The 27506-nt window shown below is 43.3% G+C and overlaps 1 protein-coding gene across 4 annotated transcripts in view; it reads right to left on the reverse strand.

Moving 5' to 3' along the window:
* Window positions 1-27506, reverse strand: part of LOC137532276 (zona pellucida sperm-binding protein 2-like) — a 180576-nt gene that overhangs the window by 54795 nt on the left and 98275 nt on the right. For 2 of the 4 annotated variants that reach the window (XM_068252611.1, XM_068252610.1), the window contains exon 3: window positions 7898-7945. The exons of 1 other annotated variant lie outside the window; for it this stretch is intronic. In XM_068252611.1, the coding sequence (XP_068108712.1) occupies window positions 7898-7945 (48 nt within the window). Of the gene's footprint in view, window positions 1-7897; window positions 7946-10219; window positions 10265-27506 lie in introns of those variants that run through there. One more of the 4 variants, XM_068252614.1, reaches the window with a different exon arrangement.

Here is a 27506-nt window from a genome sequence, read left to right on the forward strand (position 1 = left end):
CCGATATTTGCATCAGCGCCTATGGCACAATCCCAAATTGTCCATTTCCCGCAGGCGTCAAACTTGTGGACCCATGCAGTGAGTGTAGGGGGTTATAGGGAATTGTAGGGTTACTTTAGATGGAAGAATGGATTATTTTGGAAATAAACTCATAGAATAGAACTTTCAACACTCTTTTCGTTTACTTTGACCGTTACTGTCCCCGGTAGAGCAGCTCTCTTGGAATCAACAGAATTAGAGAGTAGAAACAACTTGTCTCCGGCCTCAGGGATTCGCTGTCTGTGTAATAGCAGCTGAGAGATTCGGGCCTGTCAGGGGTTATTGCTTGTAAAAGATGGATTTGTTCTGGCAAGATAACAAGACAAAGGAGTGCAGGAAGCTTGTCTGCAGGTAATGAGTCTGATGTACGCACTGGTCAGCACTGCTCTACTCGCTGCTCTGCAAGGACCAATATCAGAAGTCAGCTGACAGCCTCAAGCCAGACAGTCTTCTAAGATCAATCTAACCCAGCAGCTGCTACCATTAGACTTAAGTGGATGTTATACTTAAAGTGGACCTGAGCTCTTGCCCAGGGCAGAAGGAAAACAGAGAAATGCACCCTGTATGTATTTAGAGAGTTTAGCGTATCTAATCCCCCCTCATCTGTGACTAATCATAACTGCAATTCGATCTCTCAGCAGTGTCAGCTCAGGAATCTCACCTTCCTCTGCAGAGCAGCTAATCTGTAAACCCAGAATGTTAACCCTTTGTCTGCTTCCATGAAAGCAGGAAGTAGACACATTTTAGATTTATTCCAGGATTTGTATCAGCTGCAACGAAGAAATGTTTTTCTTTAAAGGCTATTCTGCTGTTGCTTATCTTTTAGAGCAGAGAGGAAGTTTTGAGTTCAGGTCCGCTTTAAAGGAGGATTCTACTAAGCGTAGAAAGAAATAGTGTGAGTAAAGTACAAAACACCAAAAAAGCATACATGTAATAACGGCCTCTGCTTATTTGGGTGCATGCTGCTGCCTATAGTTTGAATATCAGTGATATAATATATATTCTACTATCAGCCTCTGTGACCTTTAACTCACATTAAACCCTCCCACCTAAGCCTAGCACTTACCCCCCCCCCCCTCCCTCCCCCCTTCTGCAACACTAGCCCCCCTACCTGCACCTAACACTAATCCCTGCTACCTATGCCTGACACTAACATCCCCCCCATATATACCTAACACTAAACTTTTATCTATTCCTAACACTACCCCCCCCCCCCACCCCTACGCCTAAGACTAACTGTCTTCATCTATGCCCAACACTAACCTCTAACCTAAGAATAACTCCTTCACCGACAGTGGGATGCGAAAGTTTGGGCAACGTTGTTAATCGTCATGATTTTCCTGTATAAATCGTTGGTTGTTACGATAAAAAATGTCAGTTAAATATATCCTATAGGAGAGACACACAGTAATATTTGAGACGTGAAATGAAGTTTATTGGATTTACAGAAAGTGCGCAAAAATTGTTTAAATAAAATTAGGCAGGTGCATAAATGTGGGCACTGTTGTCATTTTCTTGATTCCAAAACCTTTAGAACTTATTAGAACTCAAATTGGCTTGGTAAGCTCAGTGACCCCTGAACTACACACGCAGGTGAATAAAATTATGAGAAAGAGTATTTAAAGAGAAACTCCGACCAAAAATTGAACTTTATCCCAATCAGTAGCTGATACCCCCTTTTACATGAGAAATCTATTCCTTTTCACAGACCATCAGGGGGCGCTGTATGACTGATATTGTGGTGAAACCCCTCCCACAAGAAACCCCTCCCAAAAAAAAGTTCAAACTTTTGGCAGTTTCCTGTCTGGGATCCTTGCTGCATTGTGGGAAATAGCTGTTTACAGCTGTTTCCAACTGCCAAAAAACATGCAGCAGCTACATCACCTGCCAACATTAAAATGCTCACTGGAGTTCCTCTTTAAGGGGGTCAATTGTAAGTTCCCCTCCTCTTTTAATTTTCTCTGAAGAGTAGCACCATGTGGGTCTCAAAACAACTCTCAAATGATCTGAAGACAAAGATTGTTCACTATAATGTTTTAGGGGAAGGATACAGAATGCTGTCTCAGAGATTTCAGCTGTCTGTTTCCACAGTTAGGAACATATTGAGGAAATGGAAGACCACAGGCTCAGTTCAAGTTAAAGCACAAAGTGACAGGCCAAGACGAATCTTGGACAGACAGAAGTGACGAATGGTGAGAACAGTCAGAGTCAACCCACAGACCAGCACCAAAGACCTACAACATCATCTTGCTGCAGATGGAGTCACTGTGCATCGGTCAACCATTCGGCGCACTTTACACAAGGAGATGCTGTACGCAGAGAAAGCCTTTTCTCTGCCCACAGCACAAACAGAGCAGCTTGAGGTATGCTAAGCACATTTGGTCAAGCCAGCTTCCTTTTGGAATAAAGTGCTGTGGACTGATGAAACTAAAATGGCGTTATTTGGGCATAACAAGGGGTGTTATGCATGGAAGAAAAACAACACAGTATTCCAAGGAAAATACCTGCTACCTACAATAAAATATTGTCGTGGTTCCATCATGCTGTGGGGCTGTGTGGCCAGTGCAGGGATTGGGAATTTTGTCAAAGTTGAGGGACGCATGGATTCCACTCAGTATCTGCAGATTCTGGAGACCAACGCCCAGGAATCAGTGACAAAGCTGAAGCTGCGCCAGGGCTGGATCTTTCAACAAGACAACAACCCCAAACACTGCTCAAAATCCACTAATGCATTCATGCAGAGGAACAAGTACAATGTTCTGGAATGGCCATCTCAGTCCCCAGACCTGAATATAATTAAAAATCTGTGGTGTGAGTTAAAGAGAGCTGTCCATGCTCGGAAGCCATCAAACCTGGATGAACTAGAGATGTTTTGTAAAGAGGAATGGTCCAACATACATTCAACCAGAATCCAGTCTCTCACTGGAACCTACAGGACGCGTTTAGAGGCTGTAATTTCTACAAAAGGAGGATCTACTAAATATTGATTTCATTACTTTTTTGTGGTGCCCAAATTTATGCACCTGCCTAATTTTGTTTAAACAATTATTGCACACTTTCTGTAAATCCAATAAACTGCATATCACTTCTCAAATATCACTGTGTGTGTCTCCTATATGATATATTTAACTGACATTTTCTACCGTATCAAACAATGATTTATACAGGAAAATCATGACGATTAACAATGTTGCCCAAACGTTCGCATACACTGTATATGCTGTCCTACCATATTATTATGATGTATTTATATAGTGCTGACATCTTCTGCAGCACCTTATAGAGTACATAGTCATGTCACTGACTGTCCTCAGAGGAGCTCACAATCTAATCCTACCATAGCCACAGTCTAATGTCCTACCATATTATTATTGTGTATTTATATACAGTTGCACTGACATCTTCTGCAGCACTTTACAGAGTACACAGTCATGTCACTGAATGTACATAGTCATGTCACTCCTCCAGTAAATGGAAATGACAACCTGCAAATATTGTCACTTCTACTTGAATACTTTGTTCTCTACAGAGGAGTCCTGGCACTGATTATGATTAGTGGCTCTCGCTTATCCAGGTGACATGAAAGTATTGTAAGTGAGGGGGTGTCACCTGTCCCCAGCTTTGTTCTATTCAAGCTTTGGCAGCGAGTTAGACATTTAAAGGGATCCAGTTGGGAACTTTTCAAACTTTGATGAGAGTCATCTGTTGTGAGCGCTACATAATTAAACTGCACTAATAATTGATGGGTAACACAAGGATAGATAATTCATCAGGTCTTGTGGTGCATTATTCATCAGCTGTTATTGTGGATAATTCATTAGCGTTTAGGCTGTTATATCCATTAGCGAGGAAGAATTATACTTGCCATTTATCAACAGCCGCTGTTCCATCGTCACCAGCGTCTGCGTGTCCAGAACCCGGCCGTGCCGCGCACATTTTTCCTTAAAAAGGTTATTGCTGTTATTGCTAGGAGCAATTTTTTCACTCGGCCAGAATTATGATCTGGCTGCTTGGGGATCTTGTGCTGATTCAAACCCTGACCCTGTTAAGTCTGGTACACACAATGCTATTTCAAATCGATAATTTAAGCACTTAAGGACCAGGCCATTTTTTACAAAATGGGCCACTGCAGCTTTAAGGCCTCGCCACAGGGCCGCACAACTCAGCACACAAGTGATTCCCCCCCCCCCCCCTTTCTCCCCACTGTGGGGTCTGATCACTCCCCCAATGTTTATTTATTTATTTTTAGTAAATATTTATTTCCATTTATTCCTAATAAATTTCCTCTTTTTTTATTTTTCTCCTAGTCCCTCCCTCCCCCCGCCAGCCAATCAGCTCTATCGGCTGTCATAGGCTTTAGCGGATCACTGTCTTGTCTCCCCAGGGGACAGCCGGCAGCCGTGGCACGGCTGTCCCCAGTACAGAGCTGCAGTAGTTTGCAGCACTGTACACACCAAATAGATCGCCTCTGGGAGACTAATGGCAGAGCGGAGATGTGCGCGCATCAGCACGCGCGATCTCCTGCAAAACATGCCCCCAGGACTTTACGTAGATCGGCGTTAAGCGGTCCTGGGGGAGCCACCGCGCACACGCCCACCGGCGTGACGCTGTCCTAAACAGGTTAACTAGTTCACTACTAAGGAGTTTTTCTCCTTATGGACCAGAGCAATTTTCACATTTCAGCGCGCCACTTTCATTCGCCAATAACTTTATCACTACTTATCACAACAAAATGATCTATATCTTGTTTTTTTTGCCACAAATTAGATTTTCTTTGGGTGGTACATTTTTATTATTTTATTCTAAATGCATTTGAATGGGTATAGTAAGAAAAAAAAATGGAAAAAAGAATTATTATTTCTCAGGTTTCAGCCATTATAGTTTCAAAATAATACAGGCTACTGTAATTAAAACCCATGTATTGTATTTGCTCATTTTTCCCAGTTATTACACCTTGAAATAAAGGTGTATTTTTTCAGTTTTGCATCCGTCACTACAAGCCCTTATTTGCAAAAATAAGAGTGATATACCCTCATGACATAGATATTTAAAAAATAAAAAGAGAGTCCCTAAGGTAACTATTTATGATTTTTTTTTAAATGTCACTTTGTAGGTATCTCACTGATGCTGGTGATCACAGGCACTTAGATCGGTGAATGGGAACTGGCGAGGAACGTATATCTACACCCCTGGGATGGGAACACCCCCCTGCGGGGCGTAGCTATGCTATCGGATTTTTAAAAAGTGGTTAAACAATGTCCGATCTGCTCCCAATTGAGAACAGGATCGATTTTGTGCAGTAATGGGCTAAAAATTGATTCTGTTATCAATAGGTAGCAGATCAGAAGTCGATTCGATCCTTCGTTCTGAGGGCATTAGTCTGTGCAATGTGGTGGCTAAATACAGCCCTAAGGTCCAGGGTAGGGATGTGCACTTGGATTTTGCGGAAACATAAATGCTGACTTTTGCATCAGAGTTTTGCAATTTCGAATTGAAAGTCGGGATTTGAAAATCCCTGGATCCCATTCCCGACAACGAAATTCTTAATACTGCGCAAAATTAAGGTCTGGAGACGCAACCTGGATACCGGGATTATAGAGACTATGACCCATAGTGTGAACAAGGCCTGACTCAGATGGTTAAAGCGGACCTGAACTCAGAACTTCCTCTCTGCTCTAAAAGATAAGCAACAGCATAATAACCTTTACAGAAAACATTTCTTTGTTACAGCTGATACAAATCCCGCAATAAATCTGCAATGTGTCTACTTCCTGGTTTCATGGAAGCAGACATAGGGTTAACATCCGGTGCTTACAAATTAGCTACTCTGCTGAGGGCTGCCAAGATTCCTGAGCTAGCACAGCTGAGAGATCACATTACAACTTGTGCTTAGTCACAGAAGAGGGAGGAATTAGACAGGCTAAACTCTCTCTAAGTATGTACGTATTGTACGGCCGCCGGTGAGCTGGGCGCAGGGCGAGCCAAATAACGGCTCTCCCTGCTGCCGCTAAACTCCCCAGCGGCATTAAATACTATTCCCACACCGAGTTGTAGCAACTTGGAGGGAGATGTAATTCGGGGCCTGGCGATCGCTGGAGCCCCGAATTACTTTTTGCGCGGGGCGTGTATCGTAGCACTAGTGCTATGACGGTGCCCAACTTCCTTCTGTCCTGTGCAAGAGTTCAGGTGCACTTTAAAGGACCTCTGTCGCAAAAATCTTAACATTTTAAATACATGTAAACATATACAAATAAGAAGTACGTTTCTTCCAGAGTAAAATGAGCCATAAATCACTTTTCTCCTATGCTGCTGTCACTTACAGTAAGTAGACATTAGCGACAGATTTTGGACTAGCCCATATTCTTATGGGGGGTTCACAGGGTTTTCTTTATTTTTAAAAGCACTTAGTGAATGGCAGTTGCTCTGTCCAACTGCTAAAATAGTGTGCAAAATAGTGTGCAGCGAACAGAGAGGCTGGTCAGCATCTTTGTATAAATCGTTTTCGAGGAATGTTTTTATAAAGAATAAGGGCCATGCTGAGAATCCCCTATGGAGAGATGGACTAGCCAAAAAGCTCTAATTTAAGATTTCTAATACAGTAAGTGACAGCAACATAGGAGAAAAGTAATTTATGGCTCATTTTACTCTGGAAGAAATAAACTTCTTTGTATGTGTTTTAAAATTTAAGATTTTCGCAACAGTTCCTCTTTAATAATGAAGAATGCCAAACACAAGTTGCTTTGCTTGTGCTGCCTGAGCACCACACATCATTCCAGCAGGTGGCAGTAGAGCCTGGCAGAAGGGACTTATTTTGATTCCAGGGGATTTATCATCTAATAGTTTCCTAATGCTGTAGTTTCTCCTGTGAGATGGGAACATCATATATAAACCTTGCATTCCCTGCATAGCTTCTCTATGGCCAAGACATATATGGGATCCTCAGGATAATGCTTTCTGGAGGGGAGATAGGCCCTGATTTACAAAGCTTGGAAAAGTTGTCTGTGTGATCCAGCAAATATATATTTTTAGTAAACTGTCTTTAATATTGGATGGCAAAAGTTTACCACCGCCCTGTGCCATATCATATCTCATACCTCCCAACTTTTTGAGATAAGAAAGAGGGACAATTAAGCCACACCCCTGCTACACCCCTAACCAAACCCCTAGTCACATATACGATAAAGATTTCATTCCAAAAATATTATTTTGTAATTCAAACCTAGAATGTACCATTATGGTATATCAAAGAGAAAAATTAGCTTGCTTAATCCACGGAATTTTACTATTTCAAAAGCCAGCTTACATACCGTAGTGTGTTGTGTTGGTGGTATAATGGTTAGGATAGCAGCCTACCGAGCACTAGACCTGGGTTCAATTCCCAGCCAATGTGAGTTGGCTTTTGACATGCTACAAATCCTTAAGCAAGCTAATTTTTCTCTTGAATTGATCATAATGGTACATGCTAGGCTGGCTTCAGCATGTAGTGTTGTTGGTGGTATAGTGGTTAAGTGAGTTACCTACCACACACTGAGACCTGGGTTCAATTCCCAGCCATGGTATGTAAGCTGGCTTTTGAAATAGTACAATTCCCTGGAAGATGAGACCCTCCGGAGGAGAGGAGGAAAAGGACCAGTTAATAGGGTCTATGGGCTATAATATAGGATAAACAAGGTAACTTTAGCGATTTTTTCAAATTTTCCGACGGAATCCGGAATTCCGCGGAATTTCGTACAAATCCGGCGGAATTTTCATAGCGACGGAATTTAACACTGACGGAATCCGTGATTTCCAGCGGAACGGAATTTGCTCTTTCCGATCATCCCTACTCAATATAATTGGCTTTGGTGACAATACTCACTGTGGCTCCACAGCGCACCACGGACCATTAGGGAAGGTAAACCAGCAGCTAGACAGGAATGAACAAATCAGGTGAGAGTCTAATTTTTAATAACAGGTATTCAAAAATTACAGAGAGACAACGCATTTTGGGAGGACGAGTGCCAATCACAGAATGATTACAATAGTATTTGCATATGTTACAGTAAGATCTATATCCTGTGGATAAATGTGCACATACTTCTCACTTTGTTACCATAATTCTGTAACACTGAAGAAGCGAGGACGTCCTTATGAAATGTGTTGATTCTTACGCACCTTAGCGCGATTCTTAGCATAACATTGCTGCTAAGGGGCGCCTGGGTTCGATGCCCACCACTGACCGCCGTGCCTGAAAGCACCTGCGGCGGGCACGCACGCATGTGTGGTGACTGTGCGGTGGTGTCGGCGGTCCCGGGAGGATGAGAGGGGAGGGAGGCGGGGTTTAAACACAGACCTAGAGCCCATTTTTAGAGAGCATTCGAAGGGAGAGGTGATGCTCGTGAGAAGCCCTGAATGCAGGAGTGAAAGGAAGTGACTAAGCTAAATGACAAGAGGGTCTCCTGGGAGGAGCGAAGGTTCCAGGTAGGATGGTATCTGGAGATTAATGAGGAAATGTATGCAGGTGACAACTTATGCAGAGCTTTGTACTGTATGATGAGCAGTTTTAACTGGATCCTTTGGGTGATTGGCAGCCAATGGAGGGATTGGCTGAGAGGGGCTGCATCAGAGGAGCAGGAGGAGAGGTGGATGATTCGGGCAGCAGAGTTCAGTAGGAACTGGAGAGTTTTTGTAGACCACAGTGTAGGGTAGGAGTGTCAAACACAATCATGTAAGGGGCCAAAATCTAAGGCCTCTTGTACATTACATGCGATTCTGAACTTTTATACAATCCGATTAAAAACATAGCAGCATGCAGTACTTTTTTTTTTTTTAATCGGAATCAAAAATCAGACAGTATCAAAAAATCAGAATCGAATGTAATGTGCAAGAGGCCTAAGACCTAGTTTAAGTCGCAGGTCAAACATTTTTTTATTGAGATTTAACATTATTGGACAGTCTCAAACTAAGTAGCATAACTACAGCAAACATGGAAGCGAACATGGACATCCTTCTGCAGAGTAGCTGCAGAGTAGAGTTACCTGCCTCAGGGCTGCTTCAGCAGAAAAAAAATCATCAAGATTAGAGGGGCTTTGAGCACCTCTAATGGGCATGCCTTTGAGACACTGACCAATACTGCAAAGTACTTTCACAGCACCCTGAGCGAAACCTGATTTTTGTGCCCCCCCCACCTTTCATCATCTACCCGTGTGCATATACACACACACACACGCACACACACACACACAGGCCCATATGCAATTCACCTTTTCTCCTGAGATATCTCCTAGGACAGTGGTTCCCAACCTTTTTGACGTTGTGACACAAATGCTCAGATGTCTGTGACACGTCACATATGTTTAACAGAAACAAATACTATTAATAACTACGAATGGATGTAAAGAGTGCATTATCCTGAATACACTTAAAAATAAAGGCTAGAACCTTTCAGGAATATTAATAAAAATAATCAGTGGGACAGTTAGCGCCCCCACCCTATTTAGAATGAAAGCACAGCACCGACAATTTGCACCACGCGTTATAGCCACAGTGCGCCCCCCCCCCCCCAAAAGCCCTCAGTATAGGTAGGTAGCCAGGTATAGGTGCCCCCCTCAATATAGGTTGCCAAGCAGAGGTGCCCCCAGTATAGGAAGTCAGTTGAAGGTCTCCATCCCCCCCATAGGTAGCCAGGTGTAGGTGCCTCCAGTATAGGTAGCCAGGTGTTGGTGCCCTCAGTAAAGGTATCCAGCAATAGGTGCCCCCAGTATAGGAAATCAAATGTAGATGCCCTCAGTATAGGCAACCAGTTATAGGCACCCCCTTGGAAGCCGGCGCTCTGAGCAACCGCTCCGGTCACTCAGGTCAAAGGCCGACTATGCTTGAGGTGATGTTACCCAAGAGGGATGGTTCTTGGATTCTGAATGGCCGCTCTGCACAATAGCGACACTTCCACACCTGATTTTCCCTACATTTGCTCCAATTCTGCTAGCGCTGTTTTTTTGTTTTTTTTTACACATCTACCCTATTCTCCTTTTCACCTCTACTGCACATGGAGCTTATGTGATGGTAGGGTAGCACAGAAGGGAATAAGCTCCTTTAAAAGGCAAAGAATGATGAAGATGGTTTCGTGTGACTTAGAAGAGACGGTGGAATTTGTCAGGTCAACGAACGATTGAAGTTAAAATATACAAAGAAGTATAATTACTTTCCATCTGCACTTTCACCGTATAGCGTATCCTCCTGCGGTCGCTGGTGAGCACGGATCGTGTTGCAGCACACCCTGGGGCTCTATTATAACGAGATTAGTGTCTCAGCGCAATTAATCTCATCCACCTTGAGCCTTTAATCGCTGGCTGAAGAGCTGTATTGTTATCGTGTGCGGCCGCGCACAGCCCGGGAATCTGGCATTCCGGGAGGCATCTGATGATGCACGGGTGCCCATGGCTGGTGGTGGTGGAGGAATGTGATGGGGGGGGCGGCCGTCTGACAACCCCGGGACATCTGTCAGCGGCCAGACTTCCCCATCACATGCAGACATGGAGACAATCGGTGTTAAGTGATAAGTTTTGTCTGCACATAAACATACAGTATGTGTGTAACTCACTCTTTAGTAAAAACACAAACAGAAACGCCCGTCCAGCAACTAAGCGGAATTCCACCCGACTGTAGTAAAGAAAGTAAATGAAATTGCTTTATGTAGTTGGGAACGTCCAATATTTTTGTAAGGAGCACAGAATATGGAATCGCACACCACTGTCGCGGTGCTGAACCAATATTGTAATCCAAATCAAATTTCCAGCAGGTCCGCACACTCTTAACCCATTCGCGTTCCGTCGTTTTCACGTGAGAAATGTTCACCTCCCATTCATTAGCCTATAACTTTATCACTACTTATCACAATGAACTGATCTATATCTTGTTTTTTCCGCCACCAATTAGGCTTTCTTTGGGGGGTACATTTTGCTAAGAGCCACTTTACTGTAAATGCATTTTAACAGGAAGAATAAGAAAAAAATGGAAAAATTCATTATTTCTCAGTTTTCAGCCATTATAGTTTTAAAATAATACATGCCTCCATAATTAAAACTCACGTATTGTATTTGCCCATATGTCCCGGTTATTACACCGTTAAAATTATGTCCCTATCACAATGTATGGCGACCATATTTTATTTGGAAATAAAGGTGCATTTTTTCCATTTTGCATAAATCACTATTTACAAGTTTAAAATAAAAAAATATAGAAATATTTCATCTTTACATTGATATTTAAAAAGTTTAGACCCTTAGGTAAATATTTACATGTTTTTTTTTTTTTTATTGTAATGTTTTTTTTTCTTTTATAGTAAACATTTTATTTGGGTAGTTTTGGGAGGGTGGGAGGTAAACAATAGATTTATAATGTAAATGTGTGTTAATTTTTATTTTTTTTTACTTTCAATTGTAGTATTACTTTTTGGCCACAAGATGGCGGCCATGAGTTTGTTTACATAACGTCACTCTAAGCGTAACACACGCTTAGAGCGACGCATGGGGGAGGTGACAGCCAGAAAAAGCACAGCTTCCGAGAGAAGCTGTCGCTTTTTCAGCGGGGGAGAGGAATCAGTGATCGGGCACCATAGCCCGATACATTGATTTCGTGGCTACTGAATCCACGGCCGGGAGTGCGCGTGCACGCGCGCGATCGGCCGCGGGAGCACGCGGTAGCGCGCATGGTTCCTGGACGTAGATTCTACGTCCGGGAACCAAAATAGGTTAAATACCAAATCCAGTTTTATTCAGATACGTGACACAACCATTCCAAAAACCAACGAATCGTTTCGGGGCCCCGAGGGGTCCCCTTTGTCAAGGCAACAGTACAGAATGGCAACAATGTGCTACATTACAAGGGTGATATATAACAGACTCTTTTCACAAAGCCACACCTCCAATTTTCAAATTTGCCGCCTTAATTAACATCATTAGCATAATTAACATTTGTCAACATTTCAATTGTTAGCATGTTATGACAGGCACATACCACATTCATATTGTCACCAGCACCTTGCAACAAGTAAGTGACAATAAGGTCTATGCTTCTATTATACATCCACTAGGCCAATATGTTTGTATACCTTTCTGTGATGCACGCTGACTTGCAAGAACTGCAGCAAGTGAAAAGAGTCTGTTATATATCACCTTTGTAATGTAGCACATTGTTGCCATTCTGTACTGTTGCCTTGACAAAGGGGACCCCTCGGGGCCCCGAAACGATTTGTTGGTTTTTGGAATGGTTGTGTCACGTATCTGAATAAAACTGGATTTGGTATTTAAGAGTGTGTGGACCTGCTGGAAATTTGATCAATATTTTTGTAAGGCCACGTTTCCACTGTAGTGTGAAATTTTCAAGTCCAAAAAAATCGTACGCGGAAAATTAGCATTCGTACTCTTTTTATGCAAATAAATTCGTACTCTTTTTATGCAAATTTTCTTCTGCGAAAATTCACAGTAGAGTATTTGCAGTAGTCAAATTTAACCTCTTGAGGACCGCGGTCTTAAAGGGACTCTGAGCACCTCTCATGGGCATGCCTTTAAGACTCCGACCAGTACTGCAAAGTACTTAAAGATGCATACCTTTCTGTAGCTTGTGCTCCCCTCTTTCATTTGATGCCTGAATCGCCGTTCTACACCAAATAGTTTTCGTTCGATTTCAATTTAGAAATCGCAGCTGCCATCTTGGCTATGTTATAACTTCCGGGTCACCACTGTCTTCTCTGTTAGAGAAGTGCATCACTGAATGAAGCAGGAAGAGGAAGTCTTCCAGAGGGGTCATAGAACGACTTTGTTGGAAGTGGTCTGGCTTAAAGGCATGCCCATGAGAGGTGCTCAGAGTCCCTTTAAACCACCCCAGTGACCAGGCCATTTATTACAGAATAGGCCACTGCAGCTTTAAGGGCTCGCTGCAGGGCCATAGAACTCAGCACACAAGTGATCCCCCCCCCCTTTTATGCCCACTAACAGAGCTTTCTGTTGGTGGTCTGTGATTGCTCCCAAAGTGTTTATTTTTCAAAAAAAATATTTATTTGTTTATTCTTTAACAAATTTTGCTGTTTTTTTTTCCCCCGCCCGCCAGCCAATCAGCGCGATCGGCTGTCATAGGCCTCATCATCGCCGCTGGGAGGCTGATGACGGAGCGGAGCAGGGATGCCCGCGTATCGACGCGCGCGATCCCCTGCAATGCTGCCCCAGCACTTCACGCCAATTGGCGTGGAGTGGTCCTGGGGCTGCTCACGCCGATTGGCGTTGAGCAGTCGTTAAGCAGTTAACATAATCTGCCTAGTAACAGCTTAGTCATGAGTTCTGACAATTTTCTGTAACAATGCATTTAATGAGAATCCTCACACAAATAATGCAAAAATTTGCGCTGCTATCCGATGCCATTGCAAAGCATTATACGCAAACCGTGGCAGGTACCTGAAAAGTTGAAGCAGGACCTCAGATTTTTTTTGCTCATACGAATGCTTACGAAAGTTTGCATTATATGGAAAACGGTCCCATTCACTACCATTTGTTGCTAAACTAATGCAAATTTTCTATGTGAAAAATCGAATACAAAACACACTAGTAGAAACCTGGCCTAACACTTCTCTCCCTTTGGATTTAAAGCACTTGAGAGATGTAGCCACTACAGGCAAACTCAGTAGGCCACCCTGCAGTATTAAGGTGTCTTATCCTTTAAAGTGAACCAAGAAGCATTTTTAGCCCCCACGGCATCTCAATAGCACATTAAATATGCATGCTAACTGATCTGGTACCAGATATTAGAAGATATCACCCCAGCAATGAGTAAATGGCAAGATAGAGAACAGTGTTCCTATGATGATAAGACATGGGTCTCCATTTTTAGCAGCATGGCCAAGTCTTCTATTAATGTCATTCTTAAAGCTAATGTAACCCCGGTTTAAAAAAAAAAAAGTCAGATACTCACCTAAGGAGAGGGAAGGCTCGGTCCTATTGAGCCATCTCTCTCCTCTCCTGGTGGCCTGGGTGGTGCGCTGGCTCCTCTGTTCTCATCCCACGCCGAGGGGACTTCGGAAGTCTTCGGGAGCAGAGTCCTCCCGAAGACAGGCGGCGCACACGCGAGTGCGTCATAGAGGGCGCGCGTGCGCAGTGTTATCGCGGCCCGTCTTCAGGAGCACTCAAGCTCCTGAAGCATTTCCGAAGCCTCCCTTCGGTCGGGAGACAGCGGTATTTGCTCGAAATGGTCAAATACCGCTACGGGGAAGCCAGGACAGCAGCGGGCACCGGGAGAGGAGAGGGAGTGCTCTTTGGGACCCAGAGCCTCCCTCTCCTTAGGTGAGTATCTGACTTTTTTTTTTAAACCGGTTCCCATTAGCTTTAAGGAGCGTTAATATAAGATATTGTACGACTGGAATCGCACTCCATCTAAATTATTCCAATGGGGCCTGACCTCTTCAGATCCGTGCTACAGAGGGTGCGGCCAAAGTGCCGATCAATTACATTGCTGGTGGGAATGTCTTATAGTTTTTTTCTTATTGGCTCATGTGCTTGCTTCCAACTTAATTCTGAAGTCCTGGGGAGTGAGGTCCTGGCTGACCCATGGGTAGCCTTGTTCCATAAACATATACCTAGATTATCCAAAAATACAAATGCATTTATAGCCCATGTTTGTAACGTGGCCTTATCTCAACTAGCCAAATCCTGGAAGAACCTTCTACCCCCAAAAAATATACTAATCCAAAAAATAAAGGAAATATACTCGCTAGAGTACATCACCTCCTCTTTAACCAACAAACCCGATCACTTCTTAGGGACCTGGAACATGTGGTCAGACTGGATCTCCTCCCAATGACACCACCTGGGAACCCTACTCTTGGCCTACTCTAGGCTGATCACGCTTGGCCTACAAGTACCTAGTTACATATTTCATGCATTTGTCCTGATTCCCACTGAACTACGACCATGTAATGTCCGCTGCAGCGGAATGCTGAGTCCCGAGCTGCGGCTCCTGCTTCCGGTTCTCGGCAAGTTGCTGACGTCACTGGAGCGCAGTTTGGCTCTCAGACGCTATTGGATAAGCGGAGGACGCGTTCCCAGTACGCGCTCCGCAAATGTAAACAGTAGTGCACGTATGCCTGTGTGTCACCTGATCAGCTAACACGCTGAACAGCGATTGGTTTTGTTTCAATTGTGCTTTGTGTTGATTGGTTAGTACTTGTATTTAAACTCAGACAGCTCCCCCAGTCATCGCTCGTGATAGCATTAGCTGTGGCTTGTTGCTGTGTATGCACTCTCTTCCTGATTGATTCCTGTTGCCGATTACTGCTTGTATCCTGACCACATTAACCTCTGATTGATTCCTGATGCAGACTATTGCTTTGTATCCTGACCACGCTTACCTCTGATTCCTGTTGCCGACTACTGCCTGATACTGCCTGGACTATGCTTGCTGGCTGCCTGGATTGACCTCTGCTTGGACACGGACTTGCATGAACGCTGCCTGGACCGATCTCGGCTTACCTTGACTTACGCTATCCCTGGAAAGTAACATCTGGACTGCCCTGCCATTCTGGATTACCTGTCTTTGCAGTCATCTGATTCATTCTTCTGGATTGCCTCATCCCCTAGGCCTCAGGTGACTATATATACTTGTGTATACTGTGCCCATTGCATTGCTAAGTTATCGGGCTCTGTTGCTGTTGGTACATAGCAAGGAAATGAGCAGCGCTACTTAAAAACAGACTAGTGCCTACCTGCAAAAGAGTGCAAGCCACACTTGTGGGGTCGAATACACACCGAGCATACACGTGACCTGTCTACCACTAGAGGAGGATGTTGGTTTCCATTAACAGCTTGCATGCAACCTATTAAGTACTCGTCCCTCCCACTGCGAAGAAGTCAATCCTCCATGGGAGGGGCCTAACACTAACTAAATCCTAACCTATGTATATGCATAGCCTGGGTGCGGCTAATCAAATAAAATCGAAAATTGAAAATTGCGCAAAAGGTGGATCAGCGCAACACCAGGCCGCCTCCGAATGGCCTCCATCAGAGATGCGCTGAGCCCCCCCCAAGAACTACAAACGCACCTTGAACCCAAACAGAAGCTCTGCATATACACCAAAAGCATGGCTGTTAAGTGGGAGCAGCTGACAAAATGAATTACATTAGTACATAGCAAGGAAATGAGCAGGGCTACTTAAAAACAGACTAGTGCCTACCTGCAAAAGAGTGCAAGCCCCACTTGTGGGGTCGAATACACACCGAGCATACACGTGACCTGTCTACCACTAGAGGAGGATGTTGGTTTCCATTAACAGCTTGCATGCAACCTATTAAGTACTCGTCCCTCCCACTGCGAAGAAGTCAATCCTCCATGGGAGGGGCCTAACACTTACTAAATCCTAACCTATGTATATGCATAGCCTGGGTGCGGCTAATCAAATAAAATCGAAAATTGAAAATTGCGCAAAAGGTGGATCAGCGCAACACCAGGCCGCCTCCGATTGCCCTCCATCAGAGATGCGCTGAGCCCCCCCCAGGAACTACAAACGCACCTTGAACCCAAACAGAAGCTCTGCATATACACCAAAAGCATGGCTGTTAAGTGGGAGCAGCTGACAAAAAACGAATTACATTAGTACATAGCAAGGAAATGAGCAGCGCTACTTAAAAACAGACTAGTGCCTACCTGCAAAAGAGTGCAAGCCCCACTTGTGGGGTCGAATACACACCGAACATACACGTGACCTGTCTACCACTAGAGGAGGATGTTGGTTTCCATTAACAGCTTGCATGCAACCTATTAAGTACTCGTCCCTCCCACTGCGAAGAAGTCAATCCTCCATGGGAGGGGCCTAACACTAACTAAATCCTAACCTATGTATATGCATAGCCTGGGTGCGGCTAATCAAATAAAATCGAAAATTGAAAATTGCGCAAAAAGGTGGATCAGCGCAACACCAGGCCGCCTCCGAATGGCCTCCATCAGAGATGCGCTGAGCCCCCCCCCAGGAACTACAAACGCACCTTGAACCCAAACAGAAGCTCTGCATATACACCAAAAGCATGGCTGTTAAGTGGGAGCAGCTGACAAAAAACGAATTACATTAGTACATAGCAAGGAAATGAGCAGCGCATGGAGGATTGACTTCTTCGCAGTGGGAGGGACGAGTACTTAATAGGTTGCATGCAAGCTGTTAATGGAAACCAACATCCTCCTCTAGTGGTAGACAGGTCACGTGTATGCTCTGTGAGTATTCGACCCCACAAGTGGGGCTTGCACTCTTTTGTAGGTAGGCACTAGTCTATTTTTAAGTAGCGCTGCTCATTTCCTTGCTATGTACTAATGTAATTCGTTTTTTGTCAGCTGCTCCCACTTAACAGCCATGCTTTTGGTGTATATGCAGAGCTCCTGTTTGGGTTCAAGGTGCGTTTGTAGTTCCTGGGGGGGCTCAGCGCATCTCTGTTGGTGGATTACTATCTATCAGCCTGTATGCTACATCTACCTGCAGGGTGTATTGTAGTATTGTGCTAGGTAGGAGTTTTTGCAGGTGTTACGGGCTGGGCTATAGGTCAGTCATATGGGCATACAGCCTGACCTATAGTCATTGACCAGGCAAGCCTGACAGGCCATTAGTATGACCTCTAGGCACCCCAAACCTACGACCCCCCCCCCCCCCCGCGCCCAGGAGGATGTTGGGCAAAGAATGGGCGTGGCCACAGAATGCAGTGGGCGTGTCCATAACACAGTGGGTGTGGTCAATTAAAATTTCCTAGTAAGAGTGCAGCCCAAAGCCGTTTTCTCCCCAGGTATGAGTAAAGTGACCCTAAAAAAGCAAGTAGGAAAAGTCCCCCCCCCCCCCCAAAAAAAAACCCCCACACATTAGCCAGTGTTCTCTCCCACAAAATAGTGGTAGGTATTAGATTGTGAGCTCCCCTGAGAAAAGTCAGGAACATGGCTGTTCTCTGCAAAGTGCTGCAGAAGATGCCAGTGCTATATAAATACAAATATGGTAGGACATTAGACTATGGCAGAATTAGATTGTAAGCTCCTCAGAGGATAGTCAGTGACATGACTACATACTCTGTGAAGTACTGCTGAAGATGGCAGTACAATACAGTATAGTAGTATGGCAGCATGGTGGCGTAGTGGTTAGCGCTCTCGCCTTGCAGCGCTGGGTTCCAGGTTCAAATCCCATCCAGGTCAACATCTGCAAGGAGTTTGTATGTTCTCCCTGTGTCTGTGTGGGTTTCCTTAGGACACTCTGGTTTCCTCCCACATCCCAACAACATACAATACAGATAAGTTAATTGGCTTCCCCTAAAAATTGGCCCTAGACTACGATACTTACATGCACATGACTATGGTAGGGATTAGATTGTGAGCCCCACTGTGACAAGACAATACATACTCTGTACAGCACTGCGTAATATGTTGGCGCTATATAAATAATTAGTATAAGTACAGTCAGTGGTGGCTCCAGGGTTTTTTGGGGGGGGTGCTATGCAGGTGCTGGACCAATTTTTGTGGCTATAACCGCACTGTGGCAAAAATGGGCGTGGCCATGCCCGGATGAGGGTAAAGCTAACTAATTTAAAGTGAACCTGAGGTGAGAGTGATATGGAGGCTGCCATATTTATTTCCTTTTAAAGGGACACTTAAGCCAAATAAAAAATAGTTTTACTCACCTGGGGCCTCTACCAGCCCCCTGAAGCTGTCCGGTGCCCACGTAGACTCGCTCCGATGCTCCTGGCCCTGCTTCCGGTTCTGGCGACAGGAGCCGACAGGCCGGGAACGCGAGTGATTCTTCGCGTTCCTGGCCGTAATAGCGCCCTCTATGCTGATATAGCATATATCATATAACAGCATAGAAGGCGCTATTACGTCCAGGAATGCGAAGAATCACTCGCGTTCCCGGCCTGTCTGCTCCTGTCGCCGAAACCTTAAGTGGCTGCTGGCAGGGCCAGGAGCATCAGAGCGAGTCTACATGGGCACCGGACAGCTTAATGGGGCTGGTAGAAGCTCCAGGTGAGTAAAACTCATTTTTTTTATTTGGCTTAAGTGACCCTTTAAACAATACTAGTTGCCTGGCAGCCCTGCTGATCTATTTGGCTGCCGTAGTGAACTGAATTACGCCAGAAATAAGCATGGAGCTAATCTGGTCAGTTCGGACAATATTGTCAGAAACCCCTGACCTGCTGCATGCTTGTTCAGGGTCTGTGGTTGAAAGAATTAGAGGCAGAGGATCAGCACGGCAGCCAGGCAACTGGTATTGCTTAAAATATTACTCTCACCTCGGGTTCCCTTTAAAAGTGCAACGCAAAGACAGTGGGCCCAAGTGTTGGTGACCCTTTCCCCAGAAAATTCACATAATTGTGCAGGTTTTCTCAAGAAAATACACGTAATGTGAGCAGATTTGCCCAGAAAATATATTCAATCATGTCAGCAGATTTGATCAGAAATACGAGCAATAACGTCAGCAGATTTGATCAGAAATACGAGCAATAACGTCAGCAGATTTGATCAGAAATACGAGCAATAACGTCAGCAGATTTGATCAGAAATACGAGCAATAACGTCAGCAGATTTGATCAGAAATACGAGCAATAACGTCAGCAGATTTGATCAGAAATACGAGCAATAATGTCAGCAGATTTGATCAGAAATACGAGCAATAATGTCAGCAGATTTGATCAGAAATACGAGCAATAACGACAGCAGATTTGATCAGAAATACGTGCAATAATGTCAGCAGATTTGATCAGAAATACGAGCAATAACGACAGCAGATTTGATCAGAAATACGTGCAATAACGTCAGCAGATTTGATCAGAAATACGTGCAATAACGTCAGCAGATTTGATCAGAAATACGAGCAATAACGTCAGCAGATTTGATCAGAAATACGAGCAATAATGTCAGCAGATTTGATCAGAAATACGAGCAATAATGTCAGCAGATTTGATCAGAAATACGAGCAATAATGTCAGCAGATTTGATCAGAAATACGTGCAATAACGTCAGCAGATTTGATCATAAATACGAGCAATAATGTCAGCAGATTTGATCAGAAATACGAGCAATAACGTCAGCAGATTTGATGAGAAATACGAGCAATAACGACAGCAGATTTGATCAGAAATACGAGCAATAATGTCAGCAGATTTGATCAGAAATACGAGCAATAATGTCAGCAGATTTGATCAGAAATACGAGCAATAACGTCAGCAGATTTGATGAGAAATACGAGCAATAACGTCAGCAGATTTGATCAGAAATACGAGCAATAATGTCAGCAGATTTGATCATAAATACGAGCAATAACGTCAGCAGATTTGATCAGAAATACGAGCAATAACGTCAGCAGATTTGATCAGAAATACGAGCAATAATGTCAGCAGATTTGATCAGAAATACGAGCAATAATGTCAGCAGATTTGATGAGAAATACGAGCAATAACGACAGCAGATTTGATCAGAAATACGAGCAATAACGACAGCAGATTTGATGAGAAATACGAGCAATAATGTCAGCAGATTTGATCAGAAATACGAGCAATAACGTCAGCAGATTTGATTAGAAATACGAGCAATAATGTCAGCAGATTTGATCAGAAATACGAGCAATAACGTCAGCAGATTTGATCAGAAATACGAGCAATAATGTCAGCAGATTTGATGAGAAATACGAGCAATAACGACAGCAGATTTGATGAGAAATACGAGCAATAATGTCAGCAGATTTGATGAGAAATACGAGCAATAACGACAGCAGATTTGATCAGAAATACGAGCAATAACGACAGCAGATTTGATGAGAAATACGAGCAATAACGTCAGCAGATTTGATGAGAAATACGAGCAATAACGACAGCAGATTTGATCAGAAATACGAGCAATAACGACAGCAGATTTGATGAGAAATACGAGCAATAACGACAGCAGATTTGATGAGAAATACGAGCAATAACGTCAGCAGATTTGATCAGAAATACGAGCAATAACGTCAGCAGATTTGATCAGAAATACGAGCAATAACGACAGCAGATTTGATGAGAAATACGAGCAATAACGACAGCAGATTTGATGAGAAATACGAGCAATAACAACAGCAGATTTGATGAGAAATACGAGCAATAACGACAGCAGATTTGATGAGAAATACGAGCAATAACGACAGCAGATTTGATGAGAAATACGAGCAATAACGACAGCAGATTTGATCAGAAATACGAGCAATAATGACAGCAGATTTGATGAGAAATACGAGCAATAACGACAGCAGATTTGATGAGAAATACGAGCAATAATGACAGCAGATTTGATCAGAAATACGAGCAATAATGTCAGCAGATTTGATCAGAAATACGAGCAATAATGTCAGCAGATTTGATCAGAAATACGAGCAATAATGTCAGCAGATTTGATGAGAAATACGAGCAATAACGACAGCAGATTTGATGAGAAATACGAGCAATAACAACAGCAGATTTGATGAGAAATACGAGCAATAACAACAGCAGATTTGATGAGAAATACGAGCAATAACGACAGCAGATTTGATGAGAAATACGAGCAATAACGACAGCAGATTTGATGAGAAATACGAGCAATAACGACAGCAGATTTGATGAGAAATACGAGCAATAACGACAGCAGATTTGATGAGAAATACGAGCAATAACGACAGCAGATTTGATGAGAAATACGAGCAATAACGTCAGCAGATTTGATGAGAAATACGAGCAATAATGACAGCAGATTTGATGAGAAATACGAGCAATAACGACAGCAGATTTGATGAGAAATACGAGCAATAACGACAGCAGATTTGATGAGAAATACGAGCAATAACGACAGCAGATTTGATGAGAAATACGAGCAATAATGACAGCAGATTTGATGAGAAATACGAGCAATAACGACAGCAGATTTGATGAGAAATACGAGCAATAACGACAGCAGATTTGATCAGAAATACGAGCAATAATGTCAGCAGATTTGATCAGAAATACGAGCAATAACGACAGCAGATTTGATGAGAAATACGAGCAATAACGACAGCAGATTTGATGAGAAATACGAGCAATAACGACAGCAGATTTGATCAGAAATACGAGCAATAATGTCAGCAGATTTGATCAGAAATACGAGCAATAACGACAGCAGATTTGATGAGAAATACGAGCAATAACGACAGCAGATTTGATGAGAAATACGAGCAATAATGACAGCAGATTTGATGAGAAATACGAGCAATAACGACAGCAGATTTGATCAGAAATACGAGCAATAATGTCAGCAGATTTGATCAGAAATACGAGCAATAACGACAGCAGATTTGATGAGAAATACGAGCAATAACGACAGCAGATTTGATGAGAAATACGAGCAATAACGACAGCAGATTTGATGAGAAATACGAGCAATAATGACAGCAGATTTGATGAGAAATACGAGCAATAACGACAGCAGATTTGATCAGAAATACGAGCAATAATGTCAGCAGATTTGATCAGAAATACGAGCAATAACGACAGCAGATTTGATGAGAAATACGAGCAATAACGACAGCAGATTTGATGAGAAATACGAGCAATAACGACAGCAGATTTGATGAGAAATACGAGCAATAATGACAGCAGATTTGATGAGAAATACGAGCAATAACGACAGCAGATTTGATCAGAAATACGAGCAATAATGTCAGCAGATTTGATCAGAAATACGAGCAATAACGACAGCAGATTTGATGAGAAATACGAGCAATAACGACAGCAGATTTGATGAGAAATACGAGCAATAATGACAGCAGATTTGATCAGAAATACGAGCAATAACGTCAGCAGATTTGATCAGAAATACGTGCAATAACGACAGCAGATTTGATGAGAAATACGAGCAATAATGTCAGCAGATTTGATCAGAAATACGAGCAATAACGACAGCAGATTTGATGAGAAATACGAGCAATAACGACAGCAGATTTGATGAGAAATACGAGCAATAATGTCAGCAGATTTGATCAGAAATACGAGCAATAACGACAGCAGATTTGATGAGAAATACGAGCAATAACGACAGCAGATTTGATGAGAAATACGAGCAATAATGACAGCAGATTTGATGAGAAATACGAGCAATAATGTCAGCAGATTTGATCAGAAATACGAGCAATAATGTCAGCAGATTTGATCAGAAATACGAGCAATAATGACAGCAGATTTGATGAGAAATACGAGCAATAATGACAGCAGATTTGATGAGAAATACGAGCAATAACGTCAGCAGATTTGATCAGAAATACGAGCAATAACGACAGCAGATTTGATGAGAAATACGAGCAATAACGTCAGCAGATTTGATCAGAAATACGAGCAATAACGACAGCAGATTTGATGAGAAATACGAGCAATAACGACAGCAGATTTGATGAGAAATACGAGCAATAATGACAGCAGATTTGATGAGAAATACGAGCAATAACGTCAGCAGATTTGATCAGAAATACGAGCAATAACGACAGCAGATTTGATGAGAAATACGAGCAATAACGACAGCAGATTTGATGAGAAATACGAGCAAAAATGTCAGCAGATTTGATCAGAAATACGAGCAATAACGACAGCAGATTTGATGAGAAATACGAGCAATAACGACAGCAGATTTGATGAGAAATACGAGCAATAATGACAGCAGATTTGATGAGAAATACGAGCAATAATGTCAGCAGATTTGATCAGAAATACGAGCAATAATGACAGCAGATTTGATGAGAAATACGAGCAATAATGTCAGCAGATTTGATCAGAAATACGAGCAATAACGACAGCAGATTTGATGAGAAATACGAGCAATAACGACAGCAGATTTGATGAGAAATACGAGCAATAATGACAGCAGATTTGATCAGAAATACGAGCAATAATGTCAGCAGATTTGATCAGAAATACGAGCAATAATGACAGCAGATTTGATGAGAAATACGAGCAATAACGACAGCAGATTTGATGAGAAATACGAGCAATAATGACAGCAGATTTGATGAGAAATACGAGCAATAACGACAGCAGATTTGATGAGAAATACGAGCAATAACGACAGCAGATTTGATGAGAAATACGAGCAATAACGACAGCAGATTTGATGAGAAATACGAGCAATAACGTCAGCAGATTTGATCAGAAATACGAGCAATAATGACAGCAGATTTGATGAGAAATACAAGCAATAACGTCAGCAAATTCAGAAATACGTGCAATAATGTCAGCAGATTTGTCCAGGAACTTGACTACAACAAATATCTTACCTAGTCCGGTGCGCGAGGGAAACTCTGCATGCCACCGCCTGGTCTGGTGGTGGCCTGCTGTGCTGCCTGGGCAGCTGGGGCCTGCGAGTGACCCTGGGCTGGGGTAGCTGGTGGTGGCCTGCTGTGCTGCCTGGGCGGCTGGGGCCTGCTACCTGTGACCCTGGGCTGGGCGAGGGTGACCTGTCTGCCTAGCTGGCTGGCTGGGCTGGGTAGCTGGGGGCTGGGCTGCAGCAGCTGCTTCACATGGCTCCCGATCGAGTGACTCCCGACCCGACCATCTCATGTGTTGCTGTCCTCCTCCTGCGTGATGTAAAATGGAGCTGAGGAGGAGTCACTTTACCCGGGCTCGGCTAGTCGGCTGGGGGGGGCGGAGCATCGGAAGCCAATGTATTTCATAGCCTGCCCTGCTGTCTCAGACTCAATGTCAAGCCACGCCCCCTCCCTGTACGTGCAAGTGGCTCCACCTGCTCTGGCTGGCTCATTACTGTGCGATGAGAGTCAGTCAGAGCGCACAGAGAACGTGACCAGAGGAAACCATTGTGGATGGTGGCGGCAGGGGGGGAGCGCTTGCAAACAGTAAGAACTGTAACTTCTGGCTGCTGCAGCGGCGCTCCCCCCGCCCCCCCCCCCCCCCCCCAAAAAAATGTTAATGATAAAAAAAAAATGTCATAAGGGGAAAAAAAAATAAAAAAAAGTATTATTATTTGAACCAGTGGCCACCCGCCCCCCCCCGAGGACCCGCCCATGGCACCAGCCAACGGGTGCCTCTTAATAGATACGGCCCTGACTGTCACTGGTGCGGTTCCATCCTATATATGGACCTCTCCTGTTACTTGTACCTATGCTATGATTAAAGTGAACCTCCAGACTAAAAAATCTACTCAGCAGCAGGCTTGGTTTTTTTTTAACTGTTTCATAGCATCAGAACTTTGTTTTTCTTACCCAAGCCTCATTTTTAGCTGCACAGAAGCTAAGCTCCGCCCCATCAAAGAAATCTGCCCGGGCATTTTCCCCCTGATGCTGTGCAAAGCATGATGGAATTTCTGATGTTATTGTTCTTGTTGCCTAGCGCGCGCAGCTGGGAGGGGTGATCAGGACACGGGATAGTTGGAACTGTGTCTCATGCTCCCTGTCACCTCCTTTCAACCACAAAGATGGCTGCCCCCATGAAATCACAAACCTTAGCCTGTTCTTTTAAACAGCATGGGTAAGAGGTTATATTACCTACTTATCTACTTTAATTAAAATAACAAAAGTAACTTAATGAAAGTATGTTTGTTTAGGCTGAAGTTCCTCTTTAAGGATGAAGAACAGCCAAAACATGTCAGCATGGCGATTTGGATTTTAGTTTGTCTTATACCTGATAGAATAAATAATTTTTAGCCCTATCCGATACTGTTCAGACTACATCCTCACTTCCTGGCAATGTGGGCTTGAGCAGCCCGGTTCCTGCATTATTGATAGGATTGAGGTTTTGAGCAGAATACCACACACTTTTGCGGCTACCTTCCAACAGAGTGCGTGTGAAGCGAAGGGTTTAAGGTTAGGTGCCACAAGGGGAGGGGGGGGTATTCATTGTCCGGTGTCCGGGGGAGGGGTTATTAGTTGTGCGGGGAGGAAGGGTTATTAATTGTCCAGAGGGGCACTGGGAGAGGGTTCTGTGAAAGAAAGGGTGCTAACTCAGCCCAAAGCTTTTATTGATCGTGCGCAAAGTTTAGCGGTGCGCACGAAACGTTGCACTAGGTGCGCCTAAAACGTTGCACCGGGTGCACCCGAAACATCGCATGGTGCAACTTAGCGCGCAAAACTCTGCACATCCTAAAGGGCTTTAGGCGTGCTAACTAAGTTAGCACCCTTTTGTGAACCAAGCCCATAGTGAAATATCGTCAAATATTACCGATATTTCACTATATCAATTAACCATTTCAGTCGCACGGACATGAGCCTCACGTCCACAGTAGGGTCGTAAAACTTACGTCTGGGGGGCTTTGCGTGCGATCGTGTGGGCACTGGGCAGAAACCCACGATTGTGATGGTCCCGGCAACAGGGGGGATTGTTGGCAGGGGACAGAAGTCCCCTGAGCCAATCCATGCATGTCTGCCAAGAATGATCACTGTTTTTGTTGAAAAACCATGATCATTCTCAAATGGTGCTGCCACGCTGCCTCCCGCTTGCTCGTTTCCACCACTCCTGCCTCCGATCGTTAGATTAATGAATTATTATTCATCACCCCTCTAAGCCCCCGTGATTGCCGACGCCAATGAGATGCTTGCGTCACTTCCAAAGTGTAACAGCCACGCATTACTTCCTATTTAGCATACCTATTGTACACAAATAGGAAATAACGTGTGAGGACATCTTATGGACAAATAGTAAAATTACACCTACATACATTCGAGATAAAACATTTTTAATATGTATGTCAAGAGGGTATATTATTATTAAATTATTTGCTTAAAATTAGTGAAGGATGTAAAAAATGCACCTTTATTTCCAAATAAAATATTGTCACCATACATTATACTAGGGAAATATTCGAAATGTTTTAATAACCAGGACAAATAAGTATATAAAATTTTTGGGTTTAAATTGAGGTAGCATGTATTATTTTAAAACTATAGAGGCCGAAAACTGAGTATAATATATGAATTTTTTTCAATTTTTTGCTAATTTTTTGCATTAAAATGCAGTTAGAAAAAAATAATACTTAGCATAATGTACCACCCAAAGAAAGCCTAATTGGTGGTGAAAAAAACAAGGTATAGACTATTTTGTTGTGATAAGTAGCGATAAAGTTATTGGGGAAAGAAAGGGAAGAGTGCTGTAATGTAAAAAAATCCCTCTCGTCCATAAGGTGAAAACAACCCGCAGGCTGAAATGCTTAAGTAGTAAAAGATCGTTAAATTTACCAATATTGTTCTACTAATATGCGGCCTTAACTGAATTTTTTTTTTCGGTTTACGCCGCGCCCAAATTAGCGCGTGGCGTTTTGAAATGTACGCCTGTCCCGCACAGGGCCAAACATTAGAAGGAAACAGAATGATTGCTATTGGCTGTCCATTTATCCAGTAGCTGAAGTTGCTTATTTGCAGATCATTTTGCAATCTCATTCTCTGTTGCAGACTTTCCTGTAGTCGCAGAGCCACACCCAGTTATTGTAATGTAGCTTATTCCTAAACT

Source organism: Hyperolius riggenbachi, chromosome 9, assembly GCF_040937935.1.
Source record: "Hyperolius riggenbachi isolate aHypRig1 chromosome 9, aHypRig1.pri, whole genome shotgun sequence".
Classification (NCBI taxonomy): Eukaryota; Metazoa; Chordata; class Amphibia; order Anura; family Hyperoliidae; genus Hyperolius; species Hyperolius riggenbachi.